At 41.5% G+C, this 21,315-nt stretch overlaps 2 protein-coding genes across 4 annotated transcripts; both read left to right on the plus strand.

Annotated features, from left to right (window-relative positions):
• The first annotated feature begins 4,893 nt into the window (after nucleotides 1–4,893).
• On the plus strand, nucleotides 4,894–12,884 carry fam168b (family with sequence similarity 168 member B). Of its 2 annotated transcripts, none has more exons than XM_017700365.2 (7): nucleotides 4,894–5,017; nucleotides 6,478–6,565; nucleotides 6,704–6,787; nucleotides 10,205–10,347; nucleotides 10,461–10,641; nucleotides 11,158–11,282; nucleotides 11,645–12,884. In XM_017700365.2, the coding sequence occupies exons 2-6, from the start codon at nucleotides 6,496–6,498 to the stop codon at nucleotides 11,268–11,270; spliced, it is 591 nt and encodes a 196-aa protein (XP_017555854.1). In that variant the 5' UTR covers nucleotides 4,894–5,017; nucleotides 6,478–6,495; the 3' UTR covers nucleotides 11,271–11,282; nucleotides 11,645–12,884. The 2 variants fall into 2 exon arrangements, with proteins under 2 accessions (XP_017555854.1, XP_017555855.1); XM_017700366.2 differs by having other exon boundaries at nucleotides 10,464–10,641.
• Nucleotides 12,885–13,179: 295 nt separating this feature from the next.
• cremb (cAMP responsive element modulator b) lies at nucleotides 13,180–21,315 on the plus strand. Of its 2 annotated transcripts, XM_037536771.1 has the most exons (6): nucleotides 13,180–13,779; nucleotides 14,574–14,656; nucleotides 14,746–14,873; nucleotides 15,009–15,140; nucleotides 18,577–18,733; nucleotides 20,768–21,315. In XM_037536771.1, the coding sequence occupies exons 1-6, from the start codon at nucleotides 13,705–13,707 to the stop codon at nucleotides 20,910–20,912; spliced, it is 720 nt and encodes a 239-aa protein (XP_037392668.1). In that variant the 5' UTR covers nucleotides 13,180–13,704; the 3' UTR covers nucleotides 20,913–21,315. The 2 variants fall into 2 exon arrangements, with proteins under 2 accessions (XP_037392668.1, XP_017555798.1); XM_017700309.2 differs by lacking the exons at nucleotides 13,180–13,779; nucleotides 14,574–14,656; nucleotides 14,746–14,873; nucleotides 15,009–15,140 and adding an exon at nucleotides 15,750–15,904.

Consider the following 21,315-nt stretch of genomic DNA (forward strand, 5'->3'; position numbering starts at 1 on the left):
TTATGGACAAACTGTGGTTTGCACAGAAGTCCAAAAACTGAACACCACTCGGGTTCAGATCAGAGAGGTCATTCCTCCCAATCACACCCCTCCAGGTCTTAGACAAAATTATGTTCAATTTAATTTGGAGAAACAAATCTCACAAAGTAAAGAAAACTGTTTTAAAAAATAACATAGCAGATGGTGGTCTTAATGTTTTGGACTTCACCACACTCACCCAAACTATTAAAATGAACTGGTTTAACGATTGTTTAAAAATCCTATAAATATATAGAATTCTATACCAAATCTACTTTTTGAAAAGTTGGTGGATTAAAAATTTTGCTCATCTGCCCTTACAATGTAAATAAACTACTTATAAAATGATCAGCCTTTCACAGACAAGCACTGTTAATCTGGTTAATGATATATAAACATAATTTCTCACCTCATCAGTTGTTACTTTGGAACAAAAAATATATTATCAATAAGGGAAAATCACTGTTTTTACATTTGTGGTTTAATAATAATGTTTTGTTCATTCACCAGGTGCTCAATGATAATCATAAATGTATTTCTTACTCTGAATTCAGCAACAAATTTGGAACTATTGTTTCAAATACTGATTTTAAAAGGGTATGTGAATCTATTCCTGATGGTCTTCTTTGCTTACTTAAAAGTAATTACAACATTTCAGATGCCTTTTCTTTAAATAATTACATTATTTCTTTAAATGCGGTTGATATAGTAGATAAGAACTGTAACAATCATTTTATTAGGAAGCTATTATTTCATATATCTACTCCTTTAGTAACCTTTAAATGGTCAGCTCAACAAAGGAAAAACAGTCGTTTAATTTGAACTCTTGCTTACAAATATGTTCTCAATAACAAAATAAAAGAGATGCTCTGTAAACGTTTTCCTAGGTGCTATCCAGTTAATGCTATGTTGAGTGGTTTTTGTAAAGGAGCTCCTGAATCCATTGAACACTTATTTTTGTATTGTGTATTTTCCTGTTCTTCTTGGATTGATCTATTTTTAGACTTCAAGAGATGATTTGGTTAGGAAATTCCTCTCAAAGGCCAATATGTATTATATATATTTTAATGACCCTTTATTTAACCCTAAAAAACATTTATAATAAATTTGATTATAATTTGAAGTCCTCTCCTTGGATCACCACCTTATCGTGGTGGAGGGGTTTGCGTGCTTGAATGATCTTAGGAGCTATGTTGTCTGGAGCAAAAGCTCCTGGTAGGGTCTCCCATGGCAAACTGGTCCTAGGTGACAGGTCAGACAAAGTGTGATCCATAATAACCCCTATGAAGACACAAAAACGGGACTTGTGTACCCTGCCCGGAACAGGGTTACCGGGGCCCCACCCTGGAGCCAGGCCTGGGGGAGGGGCTCACCAGCGAGCGTCTGGTGGCCGGGCATTTACTCATGGTGCCCGGCCGGGCCCAGCCCGAAGGAGTTACATGAGTCCCCCCTCCCATCGACCCACCACCAATGGGAGGGGCAGTAGTAGGGGTTCGGTGCGTTGTGGATCGGGCAGTGTCCGAAGGCGTGGGCCTTGGCGTTCTGATCCTCGGTTGCTGAAACTGGCTTTTGGAACTTGGAACGTTACCTCACTGGCGGGGAAGGAGCCTGAGTTGGTGCGCGAGGTTGAGAGATACCGGCTAGATATAGTCGGGCTCACCTCAACACACAGCTTGGGCTCTGGGTCCAATCTCCTTGAGAGGGGCTGGACTTTATTCTTTTCTGGAGTTGCCCATGGTGAGAGGCGGCAGGCAGGTGTGGGCTTTCTCATAGCCCCTCGACTCGGTGCCTGTATGTTGGGGTTTTCTCCGGTGGACGAGAGGGTAGCTTCCCTACGCCTTCGGGTTGGGGAACGGGTCCTGACTGTTGTCTGTGCTTATGCACCGAACAGCAGTTCAGAGTACCCAGCCTTCTTAGAGTCCTTGGGAAGGGTGCTTGAAAGTGCTCCTCCTGGAGACTCTATTGTCCTACTGGGGGACTTCAACGCTCACGTGGGCAATGACAGTGAGACCTGGAGGGGTGTGATTGGGAAGAATGGCCTCTCTGATCTGAACCCGAGTGGTGTTCAGTTTTTGGACTTCTGTGCAAACCACAGTTTGTCCATCACGAACACCATGTTTGAACACAATGATGTCCATAAGTGCACATGGCACCAGGACACCCTAGGCCGCAGTTCAATGATTGACTTTGTAGTAGTGTCATCGGACTTGCGGCCATGTGTTTTGGACACTCGGGTAAAGAGAGGAGCTGAGCTGTCAACTGATCACCACCTGGTGGTGAGTTGGATCAGGTGGTGGGGGAAGATGCCGGTCAGACCAGGCAAGCCCAAACGTATAGTGAGGGTTTGCTGGGAACGTCTAGCAGAAGAACCTGTCAGATTGATCTTCAACTCACACTTCCGTCAGAACTTTGACCAGATATCGGGGGAGGTGGGGGACATTGACTCAGAATGGGCCATGTTCCGTTCCTCCATTGCTGAAGTGGCTGACGGTAATCCTAGGGCGGTAATCCTTGAACCCGGTGGTGGACACCCCAGGTGAGAGATGCCGTCAAGCTGAAGAAGGAGTCCTACCGGGCATGGTTGGCCTGTGGGACATCAGAGGCAGCTGGCAGGTATCGACAGGCCAAGCGATCTGCGGCTTCAGTTGTCGCCAAGGCAAAAACCCGTGTATGGGAGGAGTTTGGTGAGGCCTTGGAAAGTGACTTTAAGTCGGCTCCGAAAAGATTCTGGCAAACCATCAGGTGACTCAGAAGGGGAAAGCAGTGTGCCACTAGCACTGTATATAGTGGAGATGGTGTGCTGCTGACTTCGACTGAAAACGTCATTGGGCGGTGGAAGGAATACTTTGCGGACCATCTCAATCCCACCGACACGTTCTCCAGTGAGGAGGCTGAGTCTGGGGACATGGGAATAGGCTTGTCCATTACTGAGGCCGAAGTCGCTAAGGTAGTTAAGAAGCTCCTTGGTGGCAAGGCTCCAGGGGTGGATGAGATCCACCCTGAGTTCCTCAAGGCTCTGGATGTTGTGGGGCTGTCTTGGCTGACACGCCTTTTCAACATTGCGTGGACATCGGGGGCGGTGCCACTGGATTGGCAGACTGGGGTGGTGGTGCCTCTTTTTAAAAAAGGGGACCGGAGGGTGTGTTCCAACTACAGGGGAATCACACTCCTCAGCCTCCCTGGCAAGGTCTATGCAGGGGTACTGGAGAAGAGAGTCCAGCTTATAGTCGAACCTCGGATCCAGGAGGAACAGTACGGGTTCCGCCCTGGTCGTGGAACACTGGAGCAACTCTTCACCCTCTCCAGGATTCTGGAGGGTTCATGGGAGGTTGCCCAACCAGTCCACATGTGCTTTGTGGATCTGGAGAAGGCATTCGACTGTGTTTCCCGGGGTATTCTGTGGGAGGTGCTTCGGGAGTATGGGGTACATGGCTCTTTGCTACGAGCCATTCAGGCCCTGTACAAACAAAGCTGGAGTTTGGTTCGCATAGCCGGCAGTAAGTCAGACTCGTTCCCAGTGAGAGTTGGACTCCGTCAGGGCTGCCCTTTGTCACCGATTCTATTCAGAATTTTTATGGATAGAATTTCTAGGCGCAGTCAAGGGATGGAGGGTGTCTGGTTTGGTGACCTCAGGGTCACATCGCTGCTGTTTGCAGATGATGTGGTCCTAATGGGGACATCAGGCCGCAAACTTCAGCTTTCACTGGATCGGTTTGCAGCCGAGTGTGAAACGGCTGGGATGAGAATCAGTACCTCTAAATCCGAGACCATGGTTCTCAGGCGGAAAAGGGTGGAGAGCCCTCTGGGTCGGGGATAGGCTCTTGCCTCAAGTGGAGGAGTTCAAGTATCTCGGGGTCTTGTTCACGAGTGATGGTACAAGGGAGCGGGAGATTGACAGGCGGATTGGTGCTGGGTCAGCAGTGATGCGGGCTCTTTACCGGTCTGTTGTGGTAAAGAAAGAGCTGAGCCATAAGGCAAGGCTCTCGATTTACCGGTCGATCTACGTTCCCACCCTCACCTATGGTCATGAGCTTTGGGTAATGACCGAAAGAATAAGATCGCGAATACAAGCGGCCGAAATGAGTTTCCTCCGCAGGGTGGCTGGACTCTCCCTTAGAGATAGGGTGAGAAGTTCAGTCATCCGGGAGGGACTCGGAGTAGAGCCGCTGCTTCTTCACGTCGAGAGGAGCCAGTTGAGGTGGTTCGGGCATCTGGTTAGGATGCCTCCTGGACGCCTCCCTCGGGAGGTGTCACAGGCGGGTCCACCTGGGAGGAGACCCCGGGGAAGACCCAGGACACGCTGGCGCGACTATATCGCCCAGCTGGCCTGGGAGCGCCTCGGAATCCCCCTTGGAGAGCTGGTGGAAGTGGATGGGGAAAGGGAGGTCTGGGCTTCATTGCTTAGGATGCTGCCTCCGCGACCCGAACCCCGGAGAAGCGGAAGATAATGGATGGATGGATGGATGGATAATTTGAGGTAAATATTATATACACAAAATGAAATTTGCTAAAAATATAACATTCATTTATTCAGATCTGTACACTTCTATAGATACCTTGGTTAATTTTTGACAGATGAAAAATAAGAAATGTCATGAATCTATTGATACTTTGAAGCATTTTCAGTTTTATTTGAATCCCACTATATATATATATATATATATATATATATATATCCTTTTGTTGTTGTTTGATTTTTGTTTTGTTGGCTGTATGAATCGTGAAACTGACCTGTTGCTGTTTTTGTTTACATTTGTTGAACTGTATTAAGTCCGCACGCGAAAAAAGGCTCTTCTCCTTGTTGTCTCTTTGAACACCAGGGGGCGCTGCTTCCTCTTTCCGTAGTTTGCTGGCTCCGGATGTGACGCACGCCGCTGCTCGGCTCTCTGCGCAGCGTTTCGTGGCGGAGGGCAGCGGCGGGTCACCAGCGGCTCGGAGAGAGAAACGCAGCGGAGCCGCACATCCACACACAGCCCGCAGCGAACACGCAGACACAGGCGTAAGTCACCGCCATGCCGGCGTTCGTTCGGCCTTTGTTAGCCCGTCTGTTGGCAGAGTTAGTATGACCGTTGTTGTTGCTCCGAGAGCGGGAGGTGGATGGAGCGCAGCTGCTGCGGTGAGAGGGAGATCTCTGGTGAGAGGAGCGAGGATGTGAGATGGTGATGGTGCACCAGCAGCAGGCAGGCAGGCAGGCAGGCAGGCAGCGGCCTACAGCCACTTCGGGGCCACACAGCGCGCTGGCTGCTCTTATTTAGCTGCTCTCAGAGCGAGATGGCAGCGTTGACTCGAAAAAGTTGTGTCTTGGTGGACGTGCGCTGTAAAATATTAATCGGCGGCCGATGCAGCGCAGCGTCGGCTTACAGGCGAGAGTTCTGGCTAATGGTAAAGCGCGCTTATGTTTCAGGAGAACTGGCTGGCAAGCAAACGGCACGTCCGCTCAACAGCGGGAAGATTTCCCTCCAATTCAAGATGAGGTCGGTACAGATACCGCAGAGCCCAAAGCATGTGGAGTTCTGAGGCTGCAGCACTGACAGAAGGGACAGCTGCGTCTGTGCACACATGGTAGTGAGAGCAGTCAGTGGCTTGTCCCACTCTTCAGCACCATGTGCACACTTGATTGTTATGGATGGCGCTGTGGTGCTGATAAACTTACTGTGTTACCAGTTGCAAAGAAACGCATGTCCTGTTTTTTTGCTTACGGTTGGACTCGGATGAGCAGCGAGTGGTATTCCAGATTAGTCCAGTCCAGTCGTCTTGACTGCATTTTCCTATTCCTGTTATTCACTTGGCTATGAACAATAGATCTACAGTGTTAAATACAGTAATATGATATGCTGTCTTCTCAAAAGGAGCACTCCGACCAAAATTAAAACTGTAATCATTGCTACATCTGTTGTAAACATGGTAGCTACAGGAGTCCTGACTACAGTGGAGCCCCAGTAGTTCATGGAGTGAGATTTTCATGTGTAAAGATTAAAAATCCTCCTCAGATGATGTATGTTGAAGGTCCGAAGTCCTTTGGTACATGATTTTATCTGAAATGCCTTTTCCTGTTAGTTGGCCAAAGCAAAAGGTAACCAGATAGCTAAAGTTGCGGATAGGAAACCATGATGTAATTTTAGTGAGAACATTGATGGGGGAAAAAGAACGCCACAAAATTGTGAATTCTGTCAAGGTATTGAGGGTGTGGGATGTAATGCTGTGCTACAGAATACTACATAATGCAAAAAATAACATTAAATGCTGAATTTATGTTGGAATGCTCTTTTAACACAAAGCAATATGTAAATAATTCTGCTGAATGATAAAAGATGGTAAAAGATGTTTATACATGTATGCAGTAATGTCTGAAATTCTTCAGAACCTGTTAGTGTTCTGCACAGTCACTAAGTGCTATATAGTTGCTATAATCTGTCATTGGGGCATTAATGTTTCTGGGTGTTTTTTTTTATTATAAAGGAGCAGAGAGTCAAAATCATGAACCCTGTCTACAGCCCTGCACCAACAGGGGTTCCTTATGTCAACCCTAAAGGAATAGGATACCCAGGTAAACAGTGAAGAGTGTTGTCTTCCCTTGTAGAATCATTTTTTTTCTGTGTAATTGAGTGTCATGTTCTTTTATAGCATTATTATTACCAGCGTCTGTAATGAAATAAATGGGCCTGCTCTGTGTTATGTCTTGCAGCTGGGTTTCCTGTTGGCTATGCAGCGGCTGCCCCTGCGTATTCTCCCAATGTGTACCCTGGAGGTAACCCAGCTTTTCCCACAGGTAAGAGGAGCTCTCAACTCCTGAAATGCTGCTTAGTACCAACTTCTTAACATCCAGTTAGGATCCAACATAGTGTAAGAGGCAAGTTCTTACTCTTACACTATATCCTTTTACTATGATTTCATCACCCAGGTACTATCATGTTTTTGCGTGTCGGAGAGTGAGGAGAAAAATGTAAAATCCAAGCAATACTTATTTTGCGTTTACATTTATGTGCGGTTCTGTTTATACTTAAGACAACAGACTTGTGTCGTAGGATAGGTAAGTAGGTAATTCCATAGGTAATGGTGGGTAGCGCTGTCGCCTCACAGTGAGGAGGGCCTAGGTTCGATTCCCTGGCAGGGTGACCAGGGTCCTCTCTGTGTGGAGTTTGCATGTTCTCCCCGTGTCTGCGTGGATTTCCTCCGGGTTCTCCGGTTTCCTCCCACAGTCCAAAGACATGCAGTCAGGCCAATTGGACATGCTAAATTGCCCCTGGGTGTGAATGTGTGACTGACTGTCTGTGTCTGCCCTGCGATGGACTGGCGACCTGTCCAGGGTGTGTCCTGCCTTCCGCCCGATGACAGCTGGGATGGGCTCTAGCACCCCCCAAGTGACCCTCACGGAGAAGCGGCTTGGAAAATGGATTGATGGGTGGATGTAATTGTGATTTTTTTTTTTTTTTTTTTTTTTTTTTTTTTTTTTTTTTTTTTTTTTTTTTTTTTTACAACAATGCAGTTGTACTTTAAATGCGACCAACACATCCCTTTTTACGGACTTGAGGCTTGAATGCTGAATGTAGTGTGCCACACTGCCAATTCACATGCTCTGTGGTATTAGGTCAAATTTCTCAAATTTTTAAGATGAGAGAATTTTGGGATATAATTAAAATTGTAGCGATTTTGATTTTAAAAAGGCACTCTTTCAAAATGTCATTTCAGTATAAAAAGGATTAATCTTTCAGGCCTATTCATATCGCTTGAAGAGAGGAGGTTTCAGCATCATTCGTCATTAGGGATCATTGAGCTAATATGTTAGAAGGTACAAAGTCATATCTAATGGAATTTTGAGTAAAAATGTTCATTGAAGTGGGGAAAAATTTTTTAGCCCATGTCAGGCATTTTGAATGTTTCCTTATTTTTTTTTTTAAGTTGTATAAATGAGTCCAATTTGGAACAGCTTTAATTATAATGGCTTGTTCAGAATTATACAGATGCATTTAAAGGTGCTGATTTTATGTCAAGGTTCTCCATCCACATTACCACTTTAACATTGTTTTCAAAAAGTTTTCTCTCCACACTGAAATGCCGAAACAATATGAAAATGCCTGTATCGAGTGTGCACCAGCTACCGGAGCCAGGCGGCTTGTTGTGGTGCATGCCAAGAAAGATAAAGTTAGAGGAAGGGAAAAAAAAACAGCTGATAACTATATTTAGCAAGGAAAGATCTTTCATAGTGTGTGACCAAAAAGTGCTTGGTCTTGTATACAGGAACCCTGTGTGTGTGTATTTGTGTGTTTGTGTGTGTTTGTGTGTTTTATGCAGTACATAATCCAAAACATGGATCAGTACACAGACCAGAACAGATAGCAGGGATAACAACATTCAAATTAACTTTGCCAATTTTGGATGTGTCAGAGCTGAAATGCAAATCTCCGAGGCCCATTTTTGAAAATCTCAACTACATAATATTGCCAGAAATATTATGATAATATTATGTCAAAAAGATTTGTTGTCAGTGGTTGAAAACACCATTCCCAGTGTGGAAATGCTAACACAGGGAAAAATGTGTGAGTTTTCAAATGTCCATTATTGTGGATTAGGCCTAATAGTATTAAAAGGTCATAGGACTTCACATCATCAATAGAGCAAAACATCCTAATGAAGGTCTTGATTTACATTGTCTAAGCTGATCTGTGTTTACTCTTTTTATTACTGACGTATTGTTGACATTTGCACACATCGTCTTCTCACTTGAAATTCCATATAGCTGATGGAGGCTGTGGTTGAAAAATGAGCTGGTAAATGAGCCAATCCTATTGATATTCAGGGTTTGAGAAACTGTCTGGAGGGAAATGTGCTGAGCAAACAAACAACTAAAATTGTCTGGGGTCTTGGTAAAGGTGTTGGAGCTGAAGTTGGCCTCCTGTTTGCCAGCATATGTTGTGAATTTTCAGTTCCGCCTTAAATGGTGCCGCAGTTATATTCTGGCTCCTCTGAAAGCTGTAGCATTTAAAGTGGATAGGAGCATGTGATTAAGAAGCTGACAAATAGGAGGCCAGTTTATTTTGCACTCTGACAGGACAGAATTTTGTGTAGTGCTTGGACAGAAAGTTCCTGGGCTGTATTAGAATTAGGATTAAAGTTTTGGGCCCAATTAAAACTCTAGTTCCAACATGCCCTGGCATCCTACAAAGATCAGGAAAGGAAGAATAATTAGTTTCTATCAGGTCTTTGTTAACAGTAAGATGCTTAGTAAAGCACTCTGCATTATCATAGCAGGACAGTGAAGGTTATTTTTTATTTTTCAGAAGCAGAAAAGTGAGTATCTTATTTTCTGTCTTCATTAGTTGAACTTACGCTTACCTCAACACAGCTCTCAAGTCCTTGCTGTGGAGGGAGTAGTGCTTGTGGCTTCCTGTCACTGAGTGTGCAACACTACATTTGTTTCACAACAAGGCCCAGTTACTGTTAACTGTCTATGACGCCATTGTGAGGTCTCAGATAAGCAGAAACAGAGAAACAAACTGAAGCATACTATTTGGAACTTGTCCTCACCATTTATATTCCTCATGTCAGTCCCAAATGCAAGGCCACTGAGAAAATATATCTACATTTACATTTACAGCACTTAGCAGACGCTCTTATCCAGAGCGACTTACAAGAAGTGCTTTGTCAATCTAGAGAAAGTATCTTTGCTAGTTACCAATAGCTTAGAGAAAAAGACAGTCCTGAGCTCAGATACTGCTAGAAACATGTCACTGTAGACACCAAGAGAAAAAGAAACAGAGGTGAACGCAGAACTCTGTGCCATTCAATGCAATACAATAACAATAAGATACAATACAATAAACTACAATACAGAGTGCAGTACAATAAAATAAGTGCAGCTTATAGTTCAATGCTCATTTAAGTGCTGTGTAAAGAGATGAGTCTTCAGTCTACGTTTGAAGACAGCAAGAGACTCTGCTGTTCGGATAGCCAGTGGGAGTTCATATCTAGCCATTTATTACATAAGATTACAGTTGAGAACTCCTAATTTGCCTAAATTGCATGGCTTTAATATTTCATCTTATTTGATCTTTACTCAAGATTATTACCCAAGATTAAGAAAATTTACTTCAATTACTGATAAGCTGTTTGTTTATTGTTGTGACTATGATGCCTTCAACACAATTTGGAAAGGCGGCTGTTTAACTTTTATTTTACAACTTTCTAGGCTACGCTCCAGGAACACCATTCAAAATGTCCTGCTCCCCAACAACAGGTGCTGTGCCTCCCTACTCTTCATCACCCAACCCCTACCCTGCTGCTGTGTACCCTGTGAGGAGCTCCTATCCTCAGCAGAATCCCTATGCTCAGGTATGCTGCTACAAAAGTGTTTTGAAAATCCAAATATGTTTTTTTTTGTTTGTTTTTTTTTCCTGTGTAGAGATGCAGAAGATGCTCTAAAATATGATTATTTTTCTCCACAGCAGCAAGGCACTTACTACACACAGCCTCTGTATGCTGCTCCTCCCCATGTAATTCATCATACTACAGTTGTTCAGCCCAATGGCATGCCAGCAGCTATATATGCTCCTCCCATCCCTCCTCCCCGTCCTAATGGAGTCGCCATGGGAATGGTAGCAGGCACCACTATGGCAATGTCCGCTGGTAAGTGAGAAGTGATATCATTTAATAGAGCTGTGTTCAAAATATTGCTACCACATTATATCGTCAATAAGCTCTTGGTATTGAGCAAATCACCGTGATTATGGTTGTATCAATATTTCTCATACAGCATTATAAGTAAAACTGATATTGCATTCAAATCTGTGAGTGCAATAGAACATGTAAACCACTGGCAAACCTACATACTAAAAGAGCAAATACACTTTTAATTTAACAGAGCAGTTGTTCTAGGCTGACATTTAGTACATTTCATTTGTTTGTTTTGTGTAATGTAGTATTTTCTGTTACATGATTCTTATATTGTGTGACATATGTTTCTATGCTTGTATCATGATGTGCATCTTGAAGTGTCTGCCAATACCGAGCTCTAATCACTCTTAGCTTCTGTTTTATAAAAACTGGCCATTAATTGTGAAAAGATTCCTGTATTAAATAATTGAGCTCAGATTTTCTGTGCCATGTGGTCATGTTATGTATTGCGTATCCTTCATTCCACAGGGACTTTATTAACAACTCACTCCCCAAGTCCAGTAGCTCCCCACCCAGTCACAGTGCCCACATATCGACCCCCTGGCACACCCACCTACAGCTATGTGCCCCCTCAGTGGTGAACAGGTGGCACTGTAAGTACAAACACATTCCTTGGTCCAACAAGATGTGGAAAACGTGAATTTTGTATTTGAGACAGACATATGTTGAGTTGCATTTCAAAATGCTGTATATCCATTTGTTAAATTTTTGAAAACATAATTTTGGAAAGAATAACAGCTGATGTATAATGGAAAACACGTTTTTGTTTGGCTAATAAAACTGTTTTGTTCTAAATAGTTCCATCATAATACAGCATTGATATTTCTTGTATGTTTAAAGGCCAACAACATATATAATGACAAAACAAAAGAAAATTCTTGGAATTATTGGTGTTTTGTAATCAGTTTCAATTAGCAGTTTCATTTTGTAATGGGCACCTCTCTGTTTTTCCCAGGTCAGAAGATGGTAGATATGCATTCGCACAGTCCAGTATTTTACAGTTACAGTTGGGGCTGATGCCACATGTGTTTCCAGCCAGTTGTTCTTCCTTCCAAGCATAATGTGAATCTGAACCCAGTTGGCAGAAGAGAGAAAATTGTGGAATGAGAATGAGCACCTTTCCATTCCGACTACATTTGTTAGCATTACTCATGTGTTCTACGGCATATCTCATATCAGAAGACTAGCTCTTCACGCAGCCTTGTGTTTTGTGGACTGTCTTGCAGTTTTTATAGCATTTAACTCTTAAAGTGGTAAAAGGAGAGGGGAAATGAAATTAGTTTGTGTTTGGAAACCACGTCGAATTGAATGCATGCATATACTGAAAATGATAATGCTAGCTGAATCTACCTGCCGTGATTGATGCAAACTTATCAGAACATTACCAGAAGCAAAATCCAAAGGATTAGGGGGAGAAAAGCAACTTCACATTTCAAATGCAATGTCTTTATTGTTATTTAATAGAAAATATAATTGCATTCATTGTCAAAAAAGACAAGTGTTTTAAAATCCTTTGCCTTTTTTTGGTTTTAACTTGGATTTTTGATTTTTGTAAGTGTAACTTACATTTCTATCTGGGCAACACATGTTGCTCTTCTGCCACTTTGTATTTGGAGGTGGGATTGGGTATTTTTGATTTAGTGCCTCAAATGCAGATCTCCATTTCTGTTCTGATTAGTTGATCATTCCTCATGAATTATCTGGCTACAGATAATTGTTGCACATATTTGCCTGTATGTGTATATAGATTGGTTGGTTGAGCTGCTGAACAATACTCCTGTATTGGTGCTGAGAGCATGCTTACTTTACTGTTTCTTTTTCTTTTCTTTTTTTTTTTCTTAAGTTTGGATATGTTAAAGGTCTGGCTGAAAGAGTGACAGTGGAATCATTGCTAACGTAACACATTTTGAAATGTAAAACTGATTTATGTGGTCGATTTATAACTCAAACATGTTTGATAACACTACTGAGTACATAGTAACTTATGAGTTATTTGGTTAAGAACATGAAAAGAAACTTCTATTGCTTGTTACCTCAAGGTTGCACCGTTACTGACTGAATTTCATTGTCTTTTTACTTCTTCATATATATATATATATTGCCTATGTCATCTTGGTTAAAGAATGTTTTGTAATGTTTTTTGTGTTTTCGTTTTGTATTTTCAAGAAAGACCAAAAATAAATACAATAAGTGAACATTGGCTTTACTTCTGATTGTAATAAAAGAGCCCTGAGTTGGGAGTTCACAGATTTCAGTGGGAATAAATGCGATAGTGAGACGTGCGTTTCAGCGTCGTGACGCTTCGGTGACGAGATCACAGCCGAGGCGGTAGTGACGTTCAGCAAGTTCAGGTTAAAGCGTCAATTAAATGAACACAACGTTCTAAAACAGTTGCGCTGACGGCCGGTTCACATTTTAAGTTGAAAAAAAAAACAGCAGTGGTCGCTAGGAATGCGTTATTTTAACATCTGTGAAAATATTAAGTATCGTTGCTAATTATTGACCTCTGTAGGCGTAAGTGAAGGAGATATTGAATTTCAGCCTCGGGTCCATCTAAACCTCGCGATCCCATTGATCGCATCATAAAGAGCCTGACGTCCCTGACGACGAACTTCATACGGCCGAAAATCTTTGATTAGATGCAACACTGAAACCAAGAACTAGGAAGTGAGGTAATGTCCTGTTAACAAGCTTTTTAATTAAGTTTGTTCCGTAACCCGTGTGAGTGACCAGTAACTTGGCTAGCTAGGCAGTTAGTGTTAGCTAGCTAGCTAACTCTGTTAACAGCAGTAACACTAGCTAGCTAGCTTAACGTTACCTAGCAACAGCTATCGTGATTAACCTAACGTTAGCTAACCTAGCTAGATGACCTAATCGAGTAACGTTGAGTTTGGTCACGGTTTAAGATCATTATTATCATTTCTTTATTTTCACAACTGTCTGAGTCTTTTTTGTTTTGAAGTAGGTCTGTATAGTTTGTTTAACGTCATCAACTTTAGTTTTAGTGAAAACACCATGAACACTGTTGTTGCCTCTGGGGTTCAAAAACAAAGACAGTCGACCAGCAAACAAGATTCTGCACGTCAACAGGTAAATTAAAGCCAGTGTCACACATATGCACAACTGGGGGCTGTCGTGGGCTGGAGGTTCGGGAACTGGCCCTGTGACCGGAAGGTCGCCAGTTCAGTCCCCAGGGCTGACAGCACATGACTGAGGTGTCCTTGAGCAAGACACCTAACCCCCAACTGCTCCCCAGGCGCTGTAGATAGGGCTGCCCACCACTCTGGGCCAGTGTGCTCACTGCCCCCTAGTGTGTGTGTCTATTCACTAGTGTGTATGTGGTGTTTCACTTCTCGGATGGGTTAAATGCAGAGGTGGGATTAATAAAGTATCTCTTATCTTACAGCATAAGTTTCATCATCACCAATCTTAGCCATGTAGTTAGCCAGATTACACTCATCAGGAAACAATCCTAATGGTATATGAAAAAAAATCATAACCTGGTACCCGAGGTTGTAAGTCTACATCCTACATTTGGCCTTTCTTTTGCATTGTGCCTTTACTGTTATTTGCAGTTATTAATAGTTACCTATATAGACTCAGCTGTTGCCTGTTTGCATTCTTTTAAATGCAAGTGTCACTTAGTCAGTAAGTCAAACATGTTAGGTTTTAAAAATCACACAGACCGACATTGTGTCATGTGGATGAGCCCTAGATTCCATGCTCAGATAAACCCAACTCAGTTAAATATGCTGTAAATTCTGTAGATAGTGCATTACATAGACAGTCACTCAAATAGCAGGACGGTTTTGTACACTTCTTGTACATTTTTGTATTGCTATAGTGCAGTTTAAAAAAACCCGGGAAACTGAATTTCTTTCCAGGACGCCTCTGGAAAAGGAAATTGCAAAGAGGATGCTGTTAATTCATGCAATAATACAGAGGCTCTTCTTAAGTGCTCATACAGGTAACAGCATTTTCAATAGAATTCTCGTAGCTAAATGATACTCTTAGGAAAACACATACATAGCTGTGATGTTTTTTATGTTCAAACAGAAGCTTGAATGAGCTTCCTTCAGATGCACCCATAATCCCGATGGTTGCAGAAATGTTTTCAGACAAAGGAAATGCCTCCACTACTGTGCCACTAAGCCCCTTCTACAATGCCAACTCAAGCCGACTTCGTAAGATTTTCAGGAAAAGAAAAATTTGAACTACTGCTTAATGGTCATTTTAGTAATTGATAGCATTAATATAAATCTTATATTTCCGTCAGCTACCAAGCAATAAACATTTGGAATGTATTTGTTTGCCTCAAGTTGCCTTCAACCCAGATGGCAGCATCCAATTTGGCAGTAGCCAGCAGGGGTATCAGCCTTTCACCATGTCCACTTCAGGAGCCCCACAGGCTCAGTACTGTTTTGTGCCTGGCAACAAGGTGGTAGTCCAAGGTAATTATCCTCTTAAGCATTGATTTGTAATTAGGCTTTTTGTAATTGTGTAATCTGATTAAAAGCACTGCTATAGTAATGTTATATAGCAACTTCTTTTACAGTATGTAAAACATTATCGACTATGTTGGCTTATTCATTAATCACTAAGAAAGTAAATTAATGTTTTTAGGGTTTTTTAAAAATGCCATTCATAAGGAATTATAAGCTTTTATGTATTAGAAAATGACAACAGTTTAATTTGTAATTATTTATTTATGTGCTACTCCAGTTGTTTTCTTTTAATCTAATCGCAATAAGTGGAAACATAAAATATCATTTTTATTGTGTATAAATAAACATATTATGACATATTAGGTTCATAGCATGATGTCTCTCTGTTTGAGTTATATGCATGCTATTAGCATTTAAATATTTTGGAGTGTCTTGAAGGTCTACTTTAGAATTTGGCATCTGAAAATCTTGCTGCTGCATTCTACATTGTTACTTGACCGATACAGCTAAGAGTACTCAGCACAAATGCATTAGGCATTAGGTCTGAGAAAGCAGGAAGAGAAGAGAAGAGAGAGGAGGCGGGGAGGGCTCTGGTCTCCACTGTGTTATTGACATCAAGAGGCCAGTGATGTCATAGTGATGTCAATAGCTTTAATTGTAATTGCATGCATAGCTAGTGGTTTGGGCTGTGTTGCATGTTGAAGGCAGAGGCAGGAACAGTCTCTCAGCTCCACTACACATGGCTGTGATTGGAGAGGAGACAGAGTCAGGTATGTTTGCTGTTCTGCTTCATATTTTAAAATGCTGTGTGGCATCAATAAATTATATAACAAGATAACAGCATGGCACAGTCTGTAATGTAGGTTTCTTTTGTTTAGCTGAAAGATTGATTTGTTGGAATGAGTACATTCTGAAAATAAATAGGTACTTACCAGATATTGGTAGAACTTGGAGCAGGTTAATGTAACACTAAGTTTGCTGCTTTGGTCAGAAGATTCAGTTAGAAGGTAAATAGCTTTGGCTTTTGCATAGAGGCAAAGATTTGACTTGTGTTCATACTGTACATATTTATACTTAGCATTTTCAACCTCTACAACAGGTTAAATGTATGAAATATCTTCACAGCGATGACTGCTTTCTTGCCTGTTCAGTTCCCCCTCAAACCCCCCTCCCTTTCAGTGCTTCTCTCTCTCTCTCTCTCTCTCTCTCTCTTTCACTCACTCTGTAACGTGTGAATGCTCAGCCCACTCACAGCCTGGCTGACGTCACAACGTTTCCTGGAATTGGACACCAGCAGGGAAATGTAAATGCTGAACAGCAAATAAGATGTACATTGACGTCAGTCCAAAATCATGCTGTGATTACAGGCAGTTCCTTTTGCGAGAGCAAGACATTACTAGATTAATCATCTGTTAGATAATACTCTGTTGGTTGTCTCAGTGAGACAGAGATTTCCATAGAGATAGAAAAAATGTAATTACACAATGAGACAAAAGCAAAAAACTTTTGACAGAAACTCTATTTGGTGTGCCTTTGTGCTGTGTCTGTGATTTGCATATCTGGTGTTGTATAGGAAATAACAGTCTGAGGCTCATGGAAATAGCTGTAGCCAGGACAGGAAGGTCACCAACCGCTTTGGTCCTGAGTAAACACGTCAGAGATTTCACCGGCATGTAATCGCTGCAAGCGTGTCTGTGTATAATCCACAGTTAAAACCTATTATTCAGCTGCGTCTTAAGATGTCACCCTGCTGTTTGAGGGCTACAGAGCCCCTGAAGGGACATTTTTTTAGGTGAACTGGATGTGGTGTATTTTTTAGGTAAAAATCTGGTGCACACTAGATACTATCAGGTTCACCATATCTGGTGCACATAGATGCAGTATCTGGTGCTCACCACATATTATCTGGTGCTCAATTGATAGTATTAGGTGCTCACCTGATAGTATCTGGTGCTCACTTGATAGTATTGGGTGCTCATCTGAAAGTATCTGGTGCTCACCTGATAGTATCTGGTGCTCACTTGATAGTATTGGGTGCTCACCTGATTGTATCTCATGTACACCAGATTTTTACTTAAAAAAAAAAACACTACATCCCTTTCACCTAAGAAATAAAATACACCATGTCCCTTCAGGAGCTCCATAGAGGCCCCCCTTTTAAATCAAATATCCATGCATATATTTCAATGTATTTCACAAGAAATTGTCAGTGTTCGAGTGTAAGCATGATTGTGTTTATAGACTGATAGTAGAAAGGATTTCTATAAGTCAGTGTTTCTTACTGTCAATTTGCCAGTTGTTTTATTAGTGTCTTTTGGCATCTAATGGCAGTATAATGTTTGATGACTTTGCTGGTCCCCGCTACTCTGATGGAGAAGTGGCTTAGAAAATGGATGGATGGATGGATGGGACTTTGCTGATTGTTGCTTTGCTGAAAATGAATGTTGTATACATCTTGAATGTCTCTGATCTTCCTAATTGATTAGCTGTTTGTTGAAGTCATTTGTGAGTTATAATGGGCAGCGTAAGTACTGCCTTGACTGCATAAATGGAACAGTCAGTTTCACTTCATTACTGTTTATATGCAGACAGAAACTGCATAACATGCTTTATGTACAACATGAATGATATTTTTCTTCTTCACATCTCCAGTGTTCACCCCATTGCATTATGTGAAATAGTTTGCAAACAATAATCAGTTTCTTGCAATAATTTCACACTGTGTAACAATATAGAGTCATATGCAACAGTTTGCTAAGTTTGTTAAAGTGAAAATAAGTTAACACATCCTCTACAGTGAATACACCTCTATATTTTCATTCACAATCGCCATTTATTTATGGTTATTAATATGTTTAGGAAAAATGAAAACATAAGCTGAATGTGTCTGGGATTGGACTTTGGAGGTGTGTACAAATATCAAATTTCTTTGAAAAACTGAAAGCAAGTCTTCTGGAAAAAAAGAGCTGTTATAAAAGCACACTAAATGCTGAAGAAATACATTGTATTAGTTGTTGAGGCCTCTGTGAAATTTTCTGTTACATGTGTTTTCTGCTTTTTTCCTTAATGTGTTTTTGCACAGTACCATACAAGTATCTTAAGTGTCAACTTAATGTGTAGTGCGTTTTTTTTATTTTTTTTATTTGCTGATAGACTTTAAACTTTAAGGTGTTTTTCACTCATCTGTTGTGATTGCTGCTAAAATGTTGTAAATGATTGTAAAATCTATCACATCGTTTTATGAGGTGATTCCCTGCAGAATAGAATCTAATTAAAGTGACACCAGAACAATGGTACATTGACAACACATTGGATTAATCATTCTGGCACTGGTATGAAATGTTTTGAAGAAATGTTCTGAATCATGATTGTGAATGCGTTAAACTGCAGTTTTGTTTACATGTGTGTGTGCTTGGTTGTGTGTATGCATGGGTTACATTAGGTACTACTGGAGACATGTCAGCGTATCAGATCCGTTCACCCACCACCAGCCTACCACAGGGTGTAGCCATGGCCGGGTCACCAGGATCCTTGTACAGCCCTCAGCAGCTGGCCGAGGAGGCCTCGCGTAAGAGGGAGCTCCGCCTGATGAAAAACAGGTAACATACTTGCTGCATTTCTACACCTGGCACAGCAGCTTGTACATGAATTTTTATCTTACCTTCCTGCACAAGCACGATGATTTGCTTCTTATTAAAGGTTCATCTCATAACCACTATCGCTCAGCACGCACCTAATCTGATGCGTGATACTCACATGATAATCAAAGCAACCTGTGGACCCACTGATTTCTGCCAGCCAAAGGATTAATGTGCTAAGCACAGGTTCTCTCTTTATACTTTCTTTCTTTTCTACAACCATGGGTTGATCTCCATTTACGTTTATAGATTTACTTAAAATTATTAAAATTATATATTTATATATTTTATATATATATTATATTATAATGCTTTGATGCAGTGAGAAAATGAGGGTCGATCACTTTATTTGAAAGAACAACTCAGATATGCTGTAAACCTAACAGAAATTAGCTTTAATTTGTCACAAAAGCTTTTGTTGTTTCTGTATTTAACCAAACAGGATGATTATGGAGACTCAACCATTCATTGTGAAGCTTCATCCTTGTGTTATAAGCTACAAATGGATACGCTCAGAATCCTGTAAGAATCTTACTCAGTGCACTTTTTAGTATAACCGCATCCACTAAAATGTTACATTAATTTTACTTCAGCTAACTATCAGTGCCTAATCTCACTACGATCTCAACTACAGTCCTAGGGGCCCATCGCCCTGCACTGTTAGAAGGATTCCATGCACCATCACACCTGATCCAGCTTAGGAATAAGTCATTGACTTGGATCAGATATGAAAGGGCAGGGAATTTTTTTCGATGACTTGAAAAGCTTGGTAGACCAATCTGCTTAGCGTCATATAATGAAGATGCGGAGGTTCCATAGGACAGTGCTACCAAGGACCAACCTTTCTGAAACACAGTTATCACAGGGAAGAGAATTGGTACTCCAAGACCAGGACTGACACACACTGCTTTTGGTCTACATTAATGATTCCCAGTCCAGTTCTTAGGAACCCCAGATGACCCACATTTTTGTGCTAGTCCAGCTAGCCTACAACTAGACCAAGCAAACAAGAACTCTCTATACTTGGTAACAGTTGTGCTGGTACATTCATGACATTCATTAGTGATTTCCCAACCTTGGTCTTGTTGTCTGCGCTGCATATTCTAACATTTTCTCTGCTGCAACACACCTAGTCAACAATGTAATTATAGGCTCAGTCCTTCCTTTAAGTGCAAAAAGCCCAAACATATAAACTGATCAGCCATAACATTAAAATTTAAATGTTCTCCATTTTTTCAGCTCTGCTTACAATATAGGTGCATTTTGTAGTTCTGCCATTACAAACTGTAGACCACCCATTTCTCTGCATACTTTGTTGCCCCCTTTTACCTTTGACATGTTGCATATGTATGCACAGAGAAACAAACGGACTACAATCTGTAATTGTAGAACTACAAGATACACCTACATGGTAAGTGGAGCTGATAAAATGGACGATGAGTGTGGAAATAATGCCCGTTGTCTTATGTAAGGTAAACATCAAATTGATGCACCCAACATATAAAAGCATGGGACATTTAATTAGCAAATCCACTAGGATTTACTTATTCGGCCCATTTGCTGTATTAGGACAGCAGATTGTAATAATTTTACGCTTTTAAGAAACCTACTTAAAACTACATTTTCAAAAACTGTTCTTTTCAGACTACAAGTAAGGCGTTATAGCGGGAAGGTTTCTGTAAGGACACTTTACTAAAATAGATAAATTTACCATTTTCATGTTTATTGGTCAAAAATTCACAAAGATCATTGGGTTTGTTTTAGGAAAGTGCCAAACTTTTCAAGCAGTTGTGATTTGGGATATAGTTTTAAACTAGTTAAGCATCTGTGGTGCAAAACGTTTGACCATCACTTTCTTTTATACTGAGTGAATGTGTAGCATGTGGCTTGATTGGACTGCTTAATGGCTGTTACTTGGCTGACTTGATTGAAGTGGCTCTTGAAGTCAAACCTGATTTGATCATGCTCATGGAGCCTCTTTGTTGTCGCTTCCAGGGAAGCTGCCCGGGAATGCCGCCGCAAGAAGAAAGAGTATGTCAAATGTCTTGAGAATCGGGTTGCTGTGCTCGAAAATCAAAACAAGATGCTCATCGAAGAACTCAAGGCTCTAAAAGACTTGTATTCTCACAAGATTGAATAACGTTAAGGCCATTTGAGGCTTAAAAAAAACTGTGCTGTTCGCAGGTTTCTGCAAACATCTGGGCATAAGCGCGTTCACTCAGTGTCTAGCCACTGCTCACAATGGCTGAAAAAAGGCCACGGTTGCATCACCCATATAGTTCAATGTGTTGAAGACAAGTGTGTCTGTGTGCACCTGTTGGTGATGTTAGAGAGCTGATTTCTTGCTTTGCTCTGGAGCCAGTGAATGTGGTATGTTGCCTTTGTCACTTGTGCTTTTTGCAGGGAGGCAGCTAAAGAGTGTCGTCGCAGGAAGAGAGAGTATGTACGGTGCCTAGAGGCCCGCGTCACCATGCTGGAGTTGCAGAACAAGAAGCTCATCAGTGAGTTACAGAACATGAAGGAATTGTATGCTGGAAAGTCCA

Source organism: Pygocentrus nattereri, chromosome 3 (genome assembly GCF_015220715.1).
Source record: "Pygocentrus nattereri isolate fPygNat1 chromosome 3, fPygNat1.pri, whole genome shotgun sequence".
Taxonomy (NCBI): domain Eukaryota; kingdom Metazoa; phylum Chordata; class Actinopteri; order Characiformes; family Serrasalmidae; genus Pygocentrus; species Pygocentrus nattereri.